The sequence below is a fragment of the Lampris incognitus genome, chromosome 12, assembly GCF_029633865.1.
Source record: "Lampris incognitus isolate fLamInc1 chromosome 12, fLamInc1.hap2, whole genome shotgun sequence".
NCBI classification, from domain to species: domain Eukaryota; kingdom Metazoa; phylum Chordata; class Actinopteri; order Lampriformes; family Lampridae; genus Lampris; species Lampris incognitus.
This window is the reverse complement of record NC_079222.1, coordinates 49,235,287-49,251,014: the sequence shown is the minus strand read 5'-3', so window position 1 is coordinate 49,251,014 and position 15,728 is coordinate 49,235,287. Positions and strand designations below refer to the sequence as shown.

General features: G+C 47.5%; 1 protein-coding gene across 1 annotated transcript in view; it reads left to right on the top strand.

Annotated features, from left to right (window-relative positions):
- The first annotated feature begins 547 nt into the window (after positions 1-547).
- mfhas1 (multifunctional ROCO family signaling regulator 1) overlaps positions 548-15,728 on the top strand; it is a 19,989-nt gene continuing 4,808 nt past the window's right edge. The window contains exon 1 of the mRNA XM_056290926.1: positions 548-3,852. Within this exon, the coding sequence (XP_056146901.1) occupies positions 912-3,852 (2,941 nt within the window). The 5' untranslated portion in view covers positions 548-911. The remainder of the gene's footprint in view (positions 3,853-15,728) is intronic.

The window sequence follows — 15,728 nt, the reverse complement described above, 5'->3', positions numbered from 1 at the left end:
GGGTTCCCCCCCCCCCTTGAAGCCATCATACCTGCTACGAATACACCACGTAGCGAACGGAAGCGCGTTATTTAGAGGCAGGATGGGCAAATAGTGGACAGGCTTCAAAACAACACATGGCAGCGGCCGCGCTTATGTTGTTCCCATGGTAACCGCGTCGTTTCGTTAAGCAGTACCCTCGAGCAGACTTTCTAATCTATACCTTTCATTTTTTTGGGGGGATAACGTTAGGTCGACCCCCCCCCCCTCGAGACAGACAGACACACACACGCACACACACACGCCACACACACGCACGCACACGCACACACCACACACACACACACGCACACACACCGCGCCTATCTTTTTTTTCTTTTACGCTGTTTTTGGCGTAAACAGCCCGCGGAGCGCGCGCGCGCGCGCGCGTGGGGAGGGGTGGGGCTGGGGCTGGTGTTCCGGTCGGCTCGCGGCGGCGGAGAAGGTGTGTCCAGCCTCTGACGCAGTGTGCCTTTAAGCGGCGACAGCTCGGAGGCGGAGGAGGACCGCGGAGGAAGCGGCCAGCCCGACGCGCAGCGCTAACGCGGCAGACAATGGAAGGACTCCCGACGGGACCGGATCACGGCCGACGGCGGCGGTAGCGGCCGGGCGCTGTGGGATTTCAGTGGCGGACCCGTAATAACAAGTCGGCGGGCTCGTTGATTTGCGTCGGCGCGGGCGTTTGTCGCAGGGGAGGGGGGGGGGAGAAGGAGGATGTGTGGCGCGCCGCCGCCGCCGCCGCCGCCGGGTCCAGTCGTCCTGATGCGGTTGAAGACGTTGGAAGCGTCCGACTCCTCTACGGTTCCCACGGAGCGAGGATTTGTCGGAGGTTGCGCGGTCGGGCGAGCCGACCGGAGAAGGACCCCGTCCGCCGTGCTGCCCGCTCGCCGAAAATGATGAAAACTCTCGATGAAAACAAGGAGGAGGTGGTGTCGGGCGGTGACACCATGGAGGACAAGGAGAACAACCTGAAAACGGCCAGATTGTGGCGGGACGCTGCCCTGCGCTCCAGAAAGCTCCGAGACAATCTGCGCCAGCTCACTCTCTGCTCCAAAAACAACCAAAAGATCATACTCCCCGAGGATATAGGGGAGATAGAAGTGCTGAATTTGGGCAACAACTTCCTCCAGGAGCTGCCGGAGGGGCTGGGCTCCACCCTCGGCAACCTGCGTATCCTCGTTCTTCGCAGGAACAAGTTCGTGGCCGTTCCTTGTGTCGTTTTCGAACTCGGACACCTCGTGGAGCTCGACATAAGCCACAACTGCCTGAGAAGCTTCTCCGAGGATATCGGTAAACTGAAGGAGTTGAAAAAACTAAGTATCAGTCACAACAAAATCCAGTATTTGCCGTCGCAAATCGGAGCGCTTCAGCTTCTGGAGGAACTGGACGTTAGCTTCAACGACCTCCGGGATTTCCCCAGATCCTTCTCACAGCTGAAGAAACTGCGCACCCTGGATGCTGACCACAACAAGCTAAACCAGTTCCCCCCCGAGATTCTTGCCCTCGGTGACCTGGAGGAGCTTGACTGCTCTGGGAATAAGTTTGAGGCACTGCCAAGTGACATTATGAAGCTGCAGTCCATCAAAATATTTTGGCTCAGTAGCCTTCATATTTCCATGTTACCTGACACGTTCTGTCACCTGCACAATCTTGAAAGTCTGATGTTGGATAGTAACAACCTCACAGCGTTGCCTCCCTCTTTTGGCAACCTTCATAGACTAAAAATGATTAATTTATCCTCAAATAATTTTGAGAACTTTCCCCATGTTATTTTGAGCATTGCAGGATTAGAGGAGCTTTACTTGAGCAGGAATAAACTAACTTTTGTTCCAGAGGAAATGAGGCACCTGGTCAAATTGGCAAACCTTTGGTTGGACAATAACAACATCACATATTTGCCTGATTCTATTGTGGAGCTGGAGAAATTGGAAGAGCTTGTTTTACAGGGTAATCAAATAGCCATACTTCCGGATAACTTTGGAAAGCTCTCAAAAGTGAACATTTGGAAAGTGAAAGATAACCCCCTTATCCAGCCTCCTTATGAGGTCTGTATGAAGGGGATTCCCTACATTGCTGCCTATCAGAAGGAACTGGCTAATTCCCAGCTTGCTGTTAAGCCAAGGCTCAAACTAGTCTTGATGGGAATGACAAATTCTGGGAAAACACTGCTCAGACAGAGTGTGGTCAACAAACAGCAGAATACTAAATGTATTCAGGGAAACAAAGGAATAGAGGTGACGAACTGGGTTGCAGACGCTGAACGCAGTCTTACATTTCTTGTGTATGATTTGTCAGGGATGCAAAATTATGACCTCATCAAACCATTTTTTCTGTCCCCTGGTGCTTTATACATTCTTGTTGTGAATCTCAAAACATATTCACCCAAGACCTTTTATGCTCACGTGGGTTATTTCCTCCACCTCCTCAGTGCCAAAGTACCCCATGCTGTAATGTGCTTGGTGGGCACACACATGGACCTATGTGGAGACATGGAGTTGGAAGAGAAGAGTCTGGACATTCACAGACAGATTGCCCTTCAAGAGAAGGGAGAAACTCAGTGCCTGAAGAGCCTCGTTCAGCAGGTGGACCAGGCCTTGCAGCAGGGCTACAACCTGCGCAGCTCCAGCCCTCACATCCTTTTCTATGGAGTCTCTGATAAAAATTTAAGACGAAAGAAAGCCCAACTGCAGTACATGCTCAACCATAGATTGCAGCTTCTTTCTCCTGTTCTGTGTGTCAGTTGCACTGAGACCCAAAGGAACATCCAAAGGTTCAGGGAGAAGCTCATGTCTGTTGCAGATCATAGGGAGATCTTTCCCAACCTTCACCGAGTGCTTCCCAAGTCCTGGCAGATGCTTGAGGAGTTGCACGTAAAGCCCAAAGACCTATGGCTCTCCTGGTGGGACTCTGCCCGTTTAGGCCTCCAGGCAGGGCTGACAGAGGACCGTTTGCAGAGCGCCTTATCCTACCTGCATGAGAGTGGAAAACTTCTCTACTTTGAGGACAGTCTCACCCTCAAGGAGTATGTCTTTCACAATCTGCCACGATTCATTGCAATTCTGAACGTCTTCTTTCAGAGAGATGAATCAACGCTTTTGGACAGGCTTTTGTCTGAGTATGATGGAGAAGACAAGGGGAGTCTGATTTTAGAGTGGGAGAGGGGAGAGAACCTCAGGTTTTCCCATCTGCAGCATCATGTGGAGGGCTTTCTTCAACATGGCCTTCTACCCTCCAATGTCATCTGTCTTCTCCTAAGACCCCTTATCCAGACTCAGCAAGACCTTCATCTCATCATGGAGCTTCTGGAGAAGATGGGTATCTGCTACTGCATCAACAAACCACGTAGCAATCTTTTAAATGGAGCCACAGTGTGGTACAAGTTCCCCAGCTATGTCAGCAATGAAGAACCCCTTGCAGATGCCTTGGTGACTGGGAGCTCTTTGTCTCTGTGTCAGTTCTTTTCTGTAGAGCAACTGCAGATTGAGTATAGCTTCCCTTTTATTTTCCCTCCTGGGCTGTTTGCACGATTCAGCGTGCAGATAAACAGTCATGTGGTTCAAAGGTCAGATGGTAGGCATCAGATCTTTGCCTATCGTGGTAAAGTCCCTGTGGTGATCAGCTACAGTCCCTCGAGGGCCAAACTAAAAGCAGAGACCTTGTCTATTGCTAGTCATGCTTCCCTACCAAATATATGGACGGCATGGCAAGCTATTACCCCGCTTGTAGAAGAGCTGAATGTGTTGCTACAGGAGTGGCCCGGACTCCACTACTCTGTACATATTCTGTGCTCCAAGTGCCTCAAGAGAGGGTCACCCAACCCACACACCTTTCCAGGTAATTATTCTCCGTGTCCTAACTCTTAACACTCATTTTCTCCTTCTCCCACTGGCTTTTGATCCTCCAACTTTCCGAGTGTCTGTGCAGTGATTGAAGTTAATGTAAAAAAAATGTTGTTAATATTCATAAAATGCAAGTAAATTGGTCTGTGATGCTGATGTGGTGGGTGGCATGGTGGCACAGTTTTGTTGCCTCATAGCAAGAAGGTCCTGGGTTCAATTCCCGGTCGGCCAGGGTCCTTTCTGTGTGAAATTTGCATGCTCTCCCCGTGTCTGCCCCGGTTTCCTTGCAACAGTCCAAAGACATGTAGGTCAGGTGAATCAGAGATATAAATTGTCCCTTGGTGTGAATGTGTCTGTGTGTGTGTTGGCCCTATGATGGACTGGCGACCTGTCCAGGCTATTTCCCTGCCTTCTGCCCAATGAATGCTGGGATAGACCCCCCCCCCATAGACCCTGCGACCCTAATGAGCATAAGCGGCTTGGAAGAAGAAAAAAAAAGGATGAATGTGGTGCAGTCTACAGAAACTTATGAGCTTGCATCATAGTAATCATCATTGGATCTGCTCGTCAGATGACATCATTTGTTTACAAGTCAGAGCAAATATAAGAATTGGTATATATATGTTGACCTCAAGCACATATCCACATCCATATAAACGAGGCTTTTAACATCTTAACCGTGGAAATGTTATTCAAATAAGCCACTTGATCTTGGAAAGCTGGGCGCGCTCCTTGCTGTGGCGTGTGTCACACGGTGGTATTTCATTCACCACATCAGCAGATTTCCAGCAGATCCGTGACCTGTATAAGCCAAATCTTCATATTCTAATGCCCGCATAGCGACAAATCAGCTCCCATCCTCTGCTATGCTGCTACAAGACGTTAATATGTTCAGGCTGACACCTGAATAATAATGAATATCACACTTTTGACAAGGACTCACCATGCAACGCCGTCAGTGTTTCCAAATGAAAGACATAGTTGACAAACCTACGGGATAGAAGCTGGTTGGGTAACTAAATTCTCCCTATTCCCCCAGCGGAGATCTGTGTGATCATTGAGTAATAATGCACCATTCCTGATCTCAGTCTTGTTTTTCACAGCAGATTCTGTATAGTGTTATCACTTTGTTATAGTTCAATGCTGGCTGCCCCCCAGCCACTCCGTCTCCTTCTCTCTCCACAGAGGCCTTGGCAAGGCTCGGAGGGGTTTTGTGGATTAGTTCATGTCTGCATCTGTGCTGGTCTGGATTATTAGGCACAAGACAGTGGATTTTGAGAGGCTCTCTTCCAGCGTGCAGTGTATTATGATAATGCAGTAGAACCACATACATAAAAAGGGCTGCGGTGGATGGTTTCTGGAAGAAGTAGGTCAAAGAAATACAAAGTATGCAAGAACACAGTCTCCTATTTTCCAGACATTCCATCACGGTATTAATAAGTGCACAGTTCACATTATCATCTCGATTGTGACAGAAAATCAAGAATAACGAAACACGTGCACGTCCCATTTTTTCCCCTCCACCGATCACAAGTGCACGTACCCTGTATGGATAATGTTTTGCTTTGAGTCGTGGGGGAGAAGAGGTACTTTAACATGTGCTTACTTGACCAAAACTGATCAGATGAACTCTCAACAGCTGAGGCTGGGGAAAGTTTTAGGAATGTCACACAAAGGATTTTTTTTTCAATCTTTTGCACAAGATGGACATGCGGTGTAGTTTAGCCAGATGTAGTTAGTCAGACTAGAAGAAGACAGAAGGAGAAAACCATGCTGCCTGGCCAGCAGGAACATCTCATCTTCAATCATGCTCTTAATGAACTCAGAATAACCATACGTATGGTGACTTCGGTTTGTGCAGCGTCGATGTGTGTTGTGTCAGTTTCCAAGAAAATGTATTTGATTTTCTTCTTTTGTCACTTTCCACACCGGCTGTCAACTGCCTCGTGGATGTCAGCTGCAGAGCCACGTCACAGTTCACCAGAGACGTTAGCGTGGAGGAGCTTTCTTTAGTCGGGCGGAGAGCACGTGTGATGGGGCGGCACGGCTCGGGAGGTAGAGCAGGTCGTCTACTAACGGGAGGTCGCTGGTTCGAGAGCGTGTCGGAAGTGTCCTTGAGCAAGGCACTGAACCCCTAACTGCTGCTGCTGATGAGCAGGTTGGCACCTTGCACGGCAGCCTGCACCATCAGTGTGTGAACGTGTGTGTGTGAACGGGTGGATGTGAGGCGTACTCCGTACAGCACGGCGAGGAGAAAAGCGCTGTACGAATGCAGTCCATTTACCCTTTAGTGTGGGTTGAATAACAGGCGTGATGTTTCTCTTTGTAGGGTAGGGATTACAGTGTGAGAAACGGATGTATACGCTGTCTCGATGCTGACTGACGGGTGTGTTTTCATTTTTCAAATGTTAAATGAGGTGAAAGAAATCAAGTTACGCCATCTGAGGTTGGAACCCACCCGTGTGGGACGTACAGTAGAACACAACTGAGGCCTTCATGGAGATGACATGATCTTTCACGTCACCTTTGTGAAAATGAAACTATAGCCCCCCCACCCCACCCCCCACCCCGGGGGTCAGATGACGGGGCAGCGGTAGAACAGTGGCCCGTGTGTTTGCAGGATTCCAGTCTTTCCTGGAAATACGTCAGCAAAACAGATCTTACCACGAGGGCTCGGGTCCTACTTCCTGAGCTCTTCAGCTGATTACTCACTGAGCACAGCTGTATCTCTAACACACATCTACATCTGTATCTATAGAAATAGATATAGATATAGATGGATATAACATGCAACTTATGTAAGAAGATAAAACATGGATCCCTGTCCAGCATGGCCCCAGACTACATGCAGCAGCAGCAGCAGCAGCAGCAGCACCATGTGTTTCATCTAGCCTTTTATGGACATGATGGTTTTGGCCGCTGCTGCTTGTTGATGCAGCGCCGGGGCTCCATCTCTTCCAGCAGACTAAACATAGTTGATGGTGGAACATAATCTTTCTTCTGTGGAATCTACAGTGAAGACCTTTTTTCCCCCCCCCCTCTTTCCTATTGCCCATTTTTGGACAATCAAACAACGATCTTAAGCCTTGTAAACCTCACGAGGCCTCGCTGGCATTTCTCACACACCTACGTGACTCAGCTTGCCAGGTATAATTCCTGTCTGCGTCTGTGCTTCTGCGGAAAGGTTGGAAACTGTTTTTGGTTTTTTTTGAAGATTTTTTTTTTTTGGCATTTTTTTCTGCCTTTATTGGATAACGACAGTAGAGAGGGAGAGAGAGGGGATGACATGAAGCAAAGGAGCCCGGGCCGGATTCGAACCCAGGCTGCTGCACTAGCCGCCGGTGCGCCCCTGGAAATTATTTATTTACCCATAGTGTCCCACACTCTATATTTCCCTCATTTGTGCAGAGGAAGTCAGAATAAACTGTAGTTAGAGGTGTTTGTTAGGTTTTAGTGCATCTTATAAACCTACACGGTTTGCCTCTTGTTGGTACTATTTGCATTTTTTGGTTTTGTGAAATGTGGACACTTTTTACCGTTGCGGAAAACTGGACGTTTTCCCCCGATCTGATAGCTCGTGCTTGTTTTCCCCAGGCTTTAAAGAGAATATCGAGTGGAATGATGGGAGTATGACACCTTGTTTTCCTTGGAATGGAATGACTGTGTAAATCCAGATCAGGGACGGGCAACATGATCCAGAAAGGGCCGGTGTGGGTGCGGGTCTTTGTTCCAACCAAGCAGCCACACACCTGAGTCTATTAGTTAGCCAATAGTCTTGTTCCAGCCAAGCCGTTACACACTTGAGTCTACAAATCAAGGTCCTTAGCAAAGACTATTGATTGACTAATAGAATCAGGTGTGTAACTGCTTGGTCGGAACAAAGACCTGCACCCACACCGGGCCTTTCTGGATCATGTTGCCCGTCCCTGATCCAGATGAAAGCTATTATCCCAGTTGGATTTCACTAAATCCGGGTTAATGAGTAACGATAAAGAGGAGGAGGCATGTTAATGAAGGCGTGCTAAAGCTTCAGAAGGCATTACGGGTGACAATAGGCCAGAGGCATGTTTAGGCGTCTGTGAACAGCCAGACACGCTGGGTTGAATGTGTAAGTAAACCCATTTTCACTGTATAATTTAGGCAAGCAGCAACCGCCAGGGCTGGAAACTGAAGCCAATGCGGAAGGGCCTAAATTGCAGTTCCAACTGGGCCTCCAGGTCGCTGGCTCCGAAAAACATCCTGTCCATTGTACTCAGTGAGAGAACTCCCAGCTTCTGCCTTCAAATACAAAGTCAATATTTTTTTCTCAACAAGAAATTGGGTCCTCAGTCGCTAATTTCAAGTCTGGCACACAGTGTGAGGGTGGTTATATTAAAAAGTATTGCTCCGTTAAGGTGCGGCACGGTGGCACAGTGGTTAGTGCGGTCGCCTTACAGCAAGAAGGTCCTGGGTTCGAACCCCGGGGTTGTCCAATCTTGGGGGTCGTCCCAGGTCGTCCTCTGTGTGGAGTTTGCATGTTCTCCCCGTGTCTGTGTGGGTTTCCTCCGGGGGCTCCGGTTTCCTCCCACAGTCCAAAGACCTGTAGGTCAGGTGAATCCGCCGTACTAAGTTGTCCCTAGGTGTGTGGGGGGGGGCCTGTGACAGCCTGTCCAGGGTGTCTCCCCGCCTGCCGCCCAATGACTGCTGGGATAGGCTCCAGCATCCCCGCGACCCTGACAGCAGGATAAGCGGTTCGGATAATTAATGGTTGGATGTTCCATAAAGAAGATATTAAGGATTAAAAAAGTGGCATGTTGAGGAATGTCCGCCTTGATTGACAGGTCTGTCAACCTGTCTGCCATCGAGCTCCAACCGTAGCTCCACCCTTGATTCTCCCATTGCCCACATTCGTATTTTCTGGCTCCAGTAACCAGCATGATGGCAGCGAGCATAAAGCCAAACTAGACTTCAAGTTGCCCCTTCAGAAACCAAGGCACCAAGTCCACCTTTTCCATACAGTCCATGAACTCCGGCCTAGCCATACCAGTGGTGCTGACCTGCACGCTGAAGTCACTATCTGGTGACATCATGAGGTGTCATCATAGGGACGTGTCAGGTTGAGCAGAGAAAATGGGGAGTTGATCTCAAGAGGGCTCTTCTAGCGATTTGTAACTGAAACGAAAGCCCGATCCCTCGCTGTTAGTCCAGCACCTGCACCTTTTCACTGAAGTACTAACAATTTTAAAGTAGTTTACTGAGGTTGAAAGTAGTGCTATACTGCAAAAAAAGAAAAAAAAAAGTACCTGACTTTGGAGTTAGCCTTACATCTTCCCAACTTGTAAACTTCCAAATTGAACTCGGGAGTGCAGTATCCAAGCACAGATATCAATAAGCAGAGGCATTATGACCGCAGTTCTTGATAAACTATCCCTGATATTTTCTCATGTCTCCCAGCTTTTTATTATGTAGAATGAGGGATCCACTGATACTGATGCTGGTATTGGAAATACTGGAAATTGGCCTGATACCAGGCTGAAATGGAGTATTGGTATGAGAGACTTTACCCAAGACTGCAATTAAATACCAAAAGGCATGAGTAACGTGTCAGAAGTAAAAGCAAAATAGCTGATTTACTGCACTTTTTGGCGCATGGAAGTCTGTATTTTTTTAATGGTGAAAAAAACTGATTCTGTTTCATTTTTTTTTGGGCCTTTAACCCCAAACTAGTGGTCTAAGTAAGTAGTGGCTCACATCAGTACTCAGTATTAACTGATATGTAAAGATTCATACTTCAAATTGGTATGAGCACTCACCTATTTTAACTTTGGATTGACATTGACGTAAAATCTGTGAGGCCACTACGACAACATTTTGGTGTTTCCTACGTAGTATGGATGGATGGACACTGTGATGGCGTAAATGCTTTCCTGTTTGGTAAGCATTTACGCCACCCGTAATATTTTTGTATTAAGTGATGATTACTAAATTGTCCCTACGTGTGAATGTGGCGGCCCTGTGATGGCCTGGCAGCCTGTCCAGGGTGTCTCCCCACCTGCCGCCCAATGACTGCTGGGATAGGCTCAAGCGTCCCCGCGACCCCGATTGGGATAAGCGGCTTGGATAATGGATGGCTGGATGATTGTGATTGTGCTTAATACTGTGTGCTGTTGATACTATTAGAGCTCAAAACCCGCAGAAACCCCAGATGCGATTAACTTTTTAAGGAATACAAATATGGCTGCAGAGGATCTTTTTGCTTCAGCCTTAGTGGGCGTTGTACCGGACCAAGAGGGAGCTGAGCCGGAAGGCAAAGCTCTCAGTTTACCAGTCAATCATCGTTCCAACCCTCACCTATGGTCATGAGCTTCGGGTAGTGGCCGAAAGGCTGAGATTGCAGATACAAGCGGCTGAAATGAGTTTCCTCCGTAGGGTGTCTGGGCTCAGCCTTAGAGATAGGGTGAGGAGCTCGGACATCCGGAGGGAGCTTGGAGTAGAGCCGCTGCTCCTCCGCGTCAAAAGGAGCCAGTTGAGGTGGTTCGGGCATCTGATTAGGATGCCTCCTGGGCGCCTTCCTTTGGAGGTTTTCCAGGCACGTCCAACTGGGAGGAGACCCCGGGGTAGACCCAGAACTCACTGGAGGGACTACATGTCCAGTCTGGCTTGGGAACGCCTTGGGATCCCCCAGGAGGAGCTGGAGGGCGTTGCTGGGGAGAGGGACGTCAGGAGTGTCCTACTTAGCTCGCTGCCACCGTGACCCGATCGCGGAGAAGCGGCTGATGATGAGATGAGATGAGATGAGATGAGATGAGGAGTCTTATCATTTAATATATTGCACGATGAGAACGTGTTAGGTGTTTGAAACCCCATAAAAATAGAAAATAATGACCTATTCAAAGCCATTCATTGGTTGTTTAGCCTGCCAAGCTCAAGTGTTGGAACAGTTTTCTTCTTACTTTAGGTCTTGCTTTGTGTGACTCACTGTGACTGGGCAAAACCCCGAGAAATCCAGTCAGAGAATCTGTAGGATTAGGCAAAGTTAGTGGTTTGGTAGATAACAGGTCAGGCAGTGAAATACAGCACGCTCTTTCTGTCTGTTCTGCAGGGGTGGCCTGAAGGCGGTACAGTTATGTTGACCGGGGCATCAGTGTTGACGTGTTTTCAGGCGGTGACGTTGTTGCAGCATGACTTGGTTTTAAGGTGCTGGAACCCCGTTTACTATTATCCCCTGCTAAAAGTATGTGTAGGCCAGAAACTGTAAGGGCTACAGTCACCAAACTTGGCACATACGCAGTTTCAAAATCTCACCCGCTACACAGGCAAGAAAAATTACATGAATCGACCCATAGGTGGCGCTATAATAACGCACTTCATGTTTTGGTTCATCACTCCTAAACTGTAATTCGTAAACTCAAAGTCCTTTTTTTGTTGTTGCCCAGATTAGGTGGCTTAAGACGGATCTCCCTACGTAGACCACGCCTGTATAAAGACTGAAACTGGTGACCGGTTTCAGTCTCAGCTGACTGCATCTGTCGCCATCTTACAATGCTGTGATTGCAGCTATTCCCCAATCTTCTGTGAATAGCACATGTGGCCATCGTAGCTCTAATTAATGGTCACGGTAATTTGCATACGATCGTTGGTTCGGGTCGTTATGCCCCTGTATTGTTTATAAGAAAGGTGGGGAAACCGGCAGTCAGTTGAGGCTGAAGAGGTCACCTAGATGAGTGATGTCACGTATCTCCCACTAAGCTTCAGGAGTCTCCAGATGAACTGATTCAACTTCCTGGGGTTTCTTTACCTGGATTATTGAGCATACATCAAGACATTACACACTGTATTTACAACGCACAACGCCTCCCCCCCAAAACAAACAAACAAAAAATAAGAGTACATGAGGCACTGCGGTCATAAATCTCTATAAACCTGTTTTTATATTCCATTTTATTTCATGATGAGGACAGTATCGATGATTACTGAATAATTTGACACCTACAGTTAGTAAATTGATAACATAACACTCTATAGTTAAAGTAGAACGATCAACTAAACAGTATCTATCTATCTATCTATCTATCTATCTATCTATCTATCTATCTATCTATCTATCTATCTATCTATCTATCTATCTATCTATCTATCTATCTATCTATCTATCTGTCTGTCTGTCTGTCTGTGTCTATCTATCTATCTATCTATCTATCTATCTATCTATCTATCTATCTATCTATCTATCTATCTATCTATCTATCTATCTATCTATCTATCTATCTATCTATCTATCTATCTGTCTATCTGTCTATCTGTCTATCTATCTATCTATCTATCTATCTATCTATCTGTCTGTCTGTCTGTCTGTCTATCTGTCTGTCTGTCTGTCTGTCTGTCTGTCTGTCTGTCTGTCTGTCTGTCTGTGTCTATCTATCTATCTATCTATCTATCTATCTATCTATCTATCTATCTATCTATCTATCTATCTATCTATCTATCTATCTATCTATCTATCTATCTATCTATCTATCTATCTATCTATCTATCTATCTATCTATCTATCTATCTATCTATCTATCTATCTATCTATCTATCTATCTAGCTAGCGATATCTGTCTATCTAGCTATAAAAAGTGAAAAAAGAACTGTAAATTCTAGTTCTGTATCTATTTGAGGAAGAAGTAAATATTGGATTGTCTGTATCAGAATATTGAAATGATGGTTGGAATTAGATGAATAATTACTAGATATAGGGGAGGGTATGAGAGGGAGGGTATGAGAGAATGAAAAGCCATGTGGTGATCCGGCCTTCTGGTGCCTTGGAACACAGGGCGACCAATGAAAACACGTGTGTCTTCCAGAAAATAACGGATATCGAAACATTTACTGTAAAATACTGTTTGCCCCAATGGAAAACCTTAAGATAGCCGACCGGAGAATGAATACCACCTGAAAACCCAAGCGTGCATGCAAGTCTGTCAGTCATTACACAACGCGTTGAGGTCTCTCCGGCACCGAGGGGCGGTAGAAGTGTAAAAGCAGCGTGATTTGACCGTGTTTTCACGTGGCGTGCTGTGTAGGTCTGCTGCTTGTGTTGTCTTGCAGTATGAAATGTGCTGCGTGGGGCTGGTGAGTAATCTGGGTGAGAGGATGACAATCCTGTTACATCACCGTGCAGTAAGCCCTGCTGTATTATCTCACACGTGTGACTGAGACTGAGCAGGCGGCTGGAGTCAAGGAAGCCCGTTCACTGAGATATTACCTCTCACCTGCAGGCCCGGCCCCCCTATTTGGTTACAGTGGGTTTAATAAGAAGTTAAGTTGGCCAGTCTAAAGAAAGGATTGTGGCTGAAGGCTATTGTCATGCAAGCTAACTCAGTGTGCTCTTGCCTATGGCCAAAGACATTTCACAAGCAAGCATGTCATTGGTTTTTGTTTTTTTTTTCCCAAAAAAGGGCCCCCAGCTTTAGTCTCCAGTAGCCTTGGCTGTAACGTGAAGACAGCAGAGAATATGCTGCAGTATTTGCAGGAAACTCCTCATCAGTGAAGAGTTGGTGATGTGAGCAGATTTACTGATTTAGCACTACGTGGGTTAGAAGCCGGGCGGCACGGTGGCGCAGTGGTTAGTGTGGTCGTCTCGCAGCAAGAAGGTCCTGGGTTTGAGTCCCGAGGTAGTCCAACCTTGGTGGGTCGTCCCAGGTCGTCCTCTGTGTGGAGTTTGCATGTTCTCCCCGTGTCTGTGTGGGTTTCCTCCGGGGGCTCCAGTTTCCTCCCACAGTCCAAAGACATACAGGTCAGGTGACTCGGCCATACTAAATTGTCCCTAGGTGTGAATGTGTGTGTGTGTGGGCCCTGTGATGGCCTGGTGGCCTGTCCAGGGTGTCTCCCCGCCTACCCCCCAATGACTGCTGGGATAGGCTCCAGCATCCCCGTGACCCCAATTGGGATAAGCGGCTTGGATAATGGATGGATGGATGGATGGATGGAGTTATAAGCCCACCGGTGGCCGGCTGTACATACCTGTTTTGTAGATGGCGGTGGGGGATGCTGCCCTACTTCCAAATGGATTACATGACATTATTTACATTATGAATTACATTTTCAGAGATGCTGTTAACCAGAATCTTCATTGTAGTTGGCACCTGTGTATGAGTGACCAAACTTAATATTGAGGAATATTCATGGAAAAAATATGCAATATTATGTACTGAGTTGCTTGTATCACAGCCTTACTTGACGGCCAAAGATGGGCCATGCATGAGGACAGCATGCGCTAAAAGGAAACTTTAGCCACATCACTAGGACGTACAATAATACTGACCTTTACTTGACATTTAGCAGCCGTGCCCCTCCCTCGGCACTCCTGGCACGCTGGTTCAGCTGTGAGGCGTCGCTTCTTGTGAAGACTGACCTCATGACAACACTGTAGGGCATCATTTGAGTTGGACAGACAACCTGCTTAATGCACCATGCGAGCTAAACATCGCGGCACAGTGGTGCAGTGGTTAGCACCGTCGCCTCACAGCGAGAAGGCCCTGGGTTCGAACCCCGGGGTTGTCCAACCTTGGAGGTCATCCCAGGTCGTCCTCTGTGTGGAGTGTGCATGTTTCCCCCACCATCAAGAAGACATGCGTGTTAGGGTCAGTACTGCTGCCTGAGCCCCTGACCGAGGCATGGCGAGAGGAACTGGAGTTGGTCAGGATGGGTTAAATGCAGGGCATCATTTTCCTACGGGGATTAATAAAGTATATCAAAATTAAAAATAATCCCCTAACATCACTCAGTGGAAACACGGCCCATTCACCACTGTGTTCTGTCGCCTTTGATGAGAAAACCACTTCTGTTTTGCACAAAGCTGCAGTGGGAACCTGCCTGCTGGGAGCTTTGCCGAATCTTCCCAGTAGCCTTCCACACAACCCAGTGGGGCATTTGTTGTAGCCTCCAAAACCATGATATATCGCCTTTCGAAAATGGGAAGTTGGTAGCAGTCACACACGTCTTCATTATTTCAGGTTTATTCAGTACATATTCTGAACTGGAGCAAAGCCTGGCTTGATTGGAAAACCGGTTCGGAGCTGGTGCAGTCCATCACAGCACCAGCTTAGTAGCCAGGATGGTTTGCAACTCCTTTTTCTAATGGAGCACATGAAGACACGGCTGACTGTACAGGGAGGGATCTTCATGTTGTTGAAAAGGAGACGCTGTATCGCTGTTTGAGACGTTCAGACGTTCTCCTCATTGCACCGTGTTGAAGCCCGCTGAGAAGATCCAGCAAGGTGGTATCTCAACACTGTAGTGATCGGCTCCGTTTTGGTGTGCACAGATTTAAAATGATGCCCGACCATGTGCTTTTAAGACTCTTCTCAGCTTGATCCCTCAAAGCATATCATGGTCGGTAGACACCAGTTTGTTTAAAACGGTTTGGGGACCAGCAAAGCCTCTCTTCAGTCCATCTGAAGGCTGCGGTCCATCAAAAATGCAACTTCACTGAGACAGCCAGTCACACTCCGGCTTAGCAACCCAGCTGGGCAGCAGGAAGGCACTTAATCCCATTATACACCAGATGTTAACAACTGCAACACACACACACACAAACACACACAAGGGGAGGGGGACATTTCGGCAGTACATAAAACCTGGCTTCGAGTAAATGTGGGAGCCAGTGGGATGTGAGCTCCCATGAAAGCAGTAACACCACACATCCGGGGGGGGGTCGCTAATAAATCACCAACAGCCATTATTTAAATCACAAATAATGTATTTTTCAATGTAATGGGTGTTATTTACGTCAACGAGATAAATAGCCTAAAAGAAACGTGTTTTCCAAAACACCTGAACGCACCGTGTTCTCTCGTAAATGACAGTATGGCGACACTTCACCATCAAGCCACCAGGGGGCGCAGT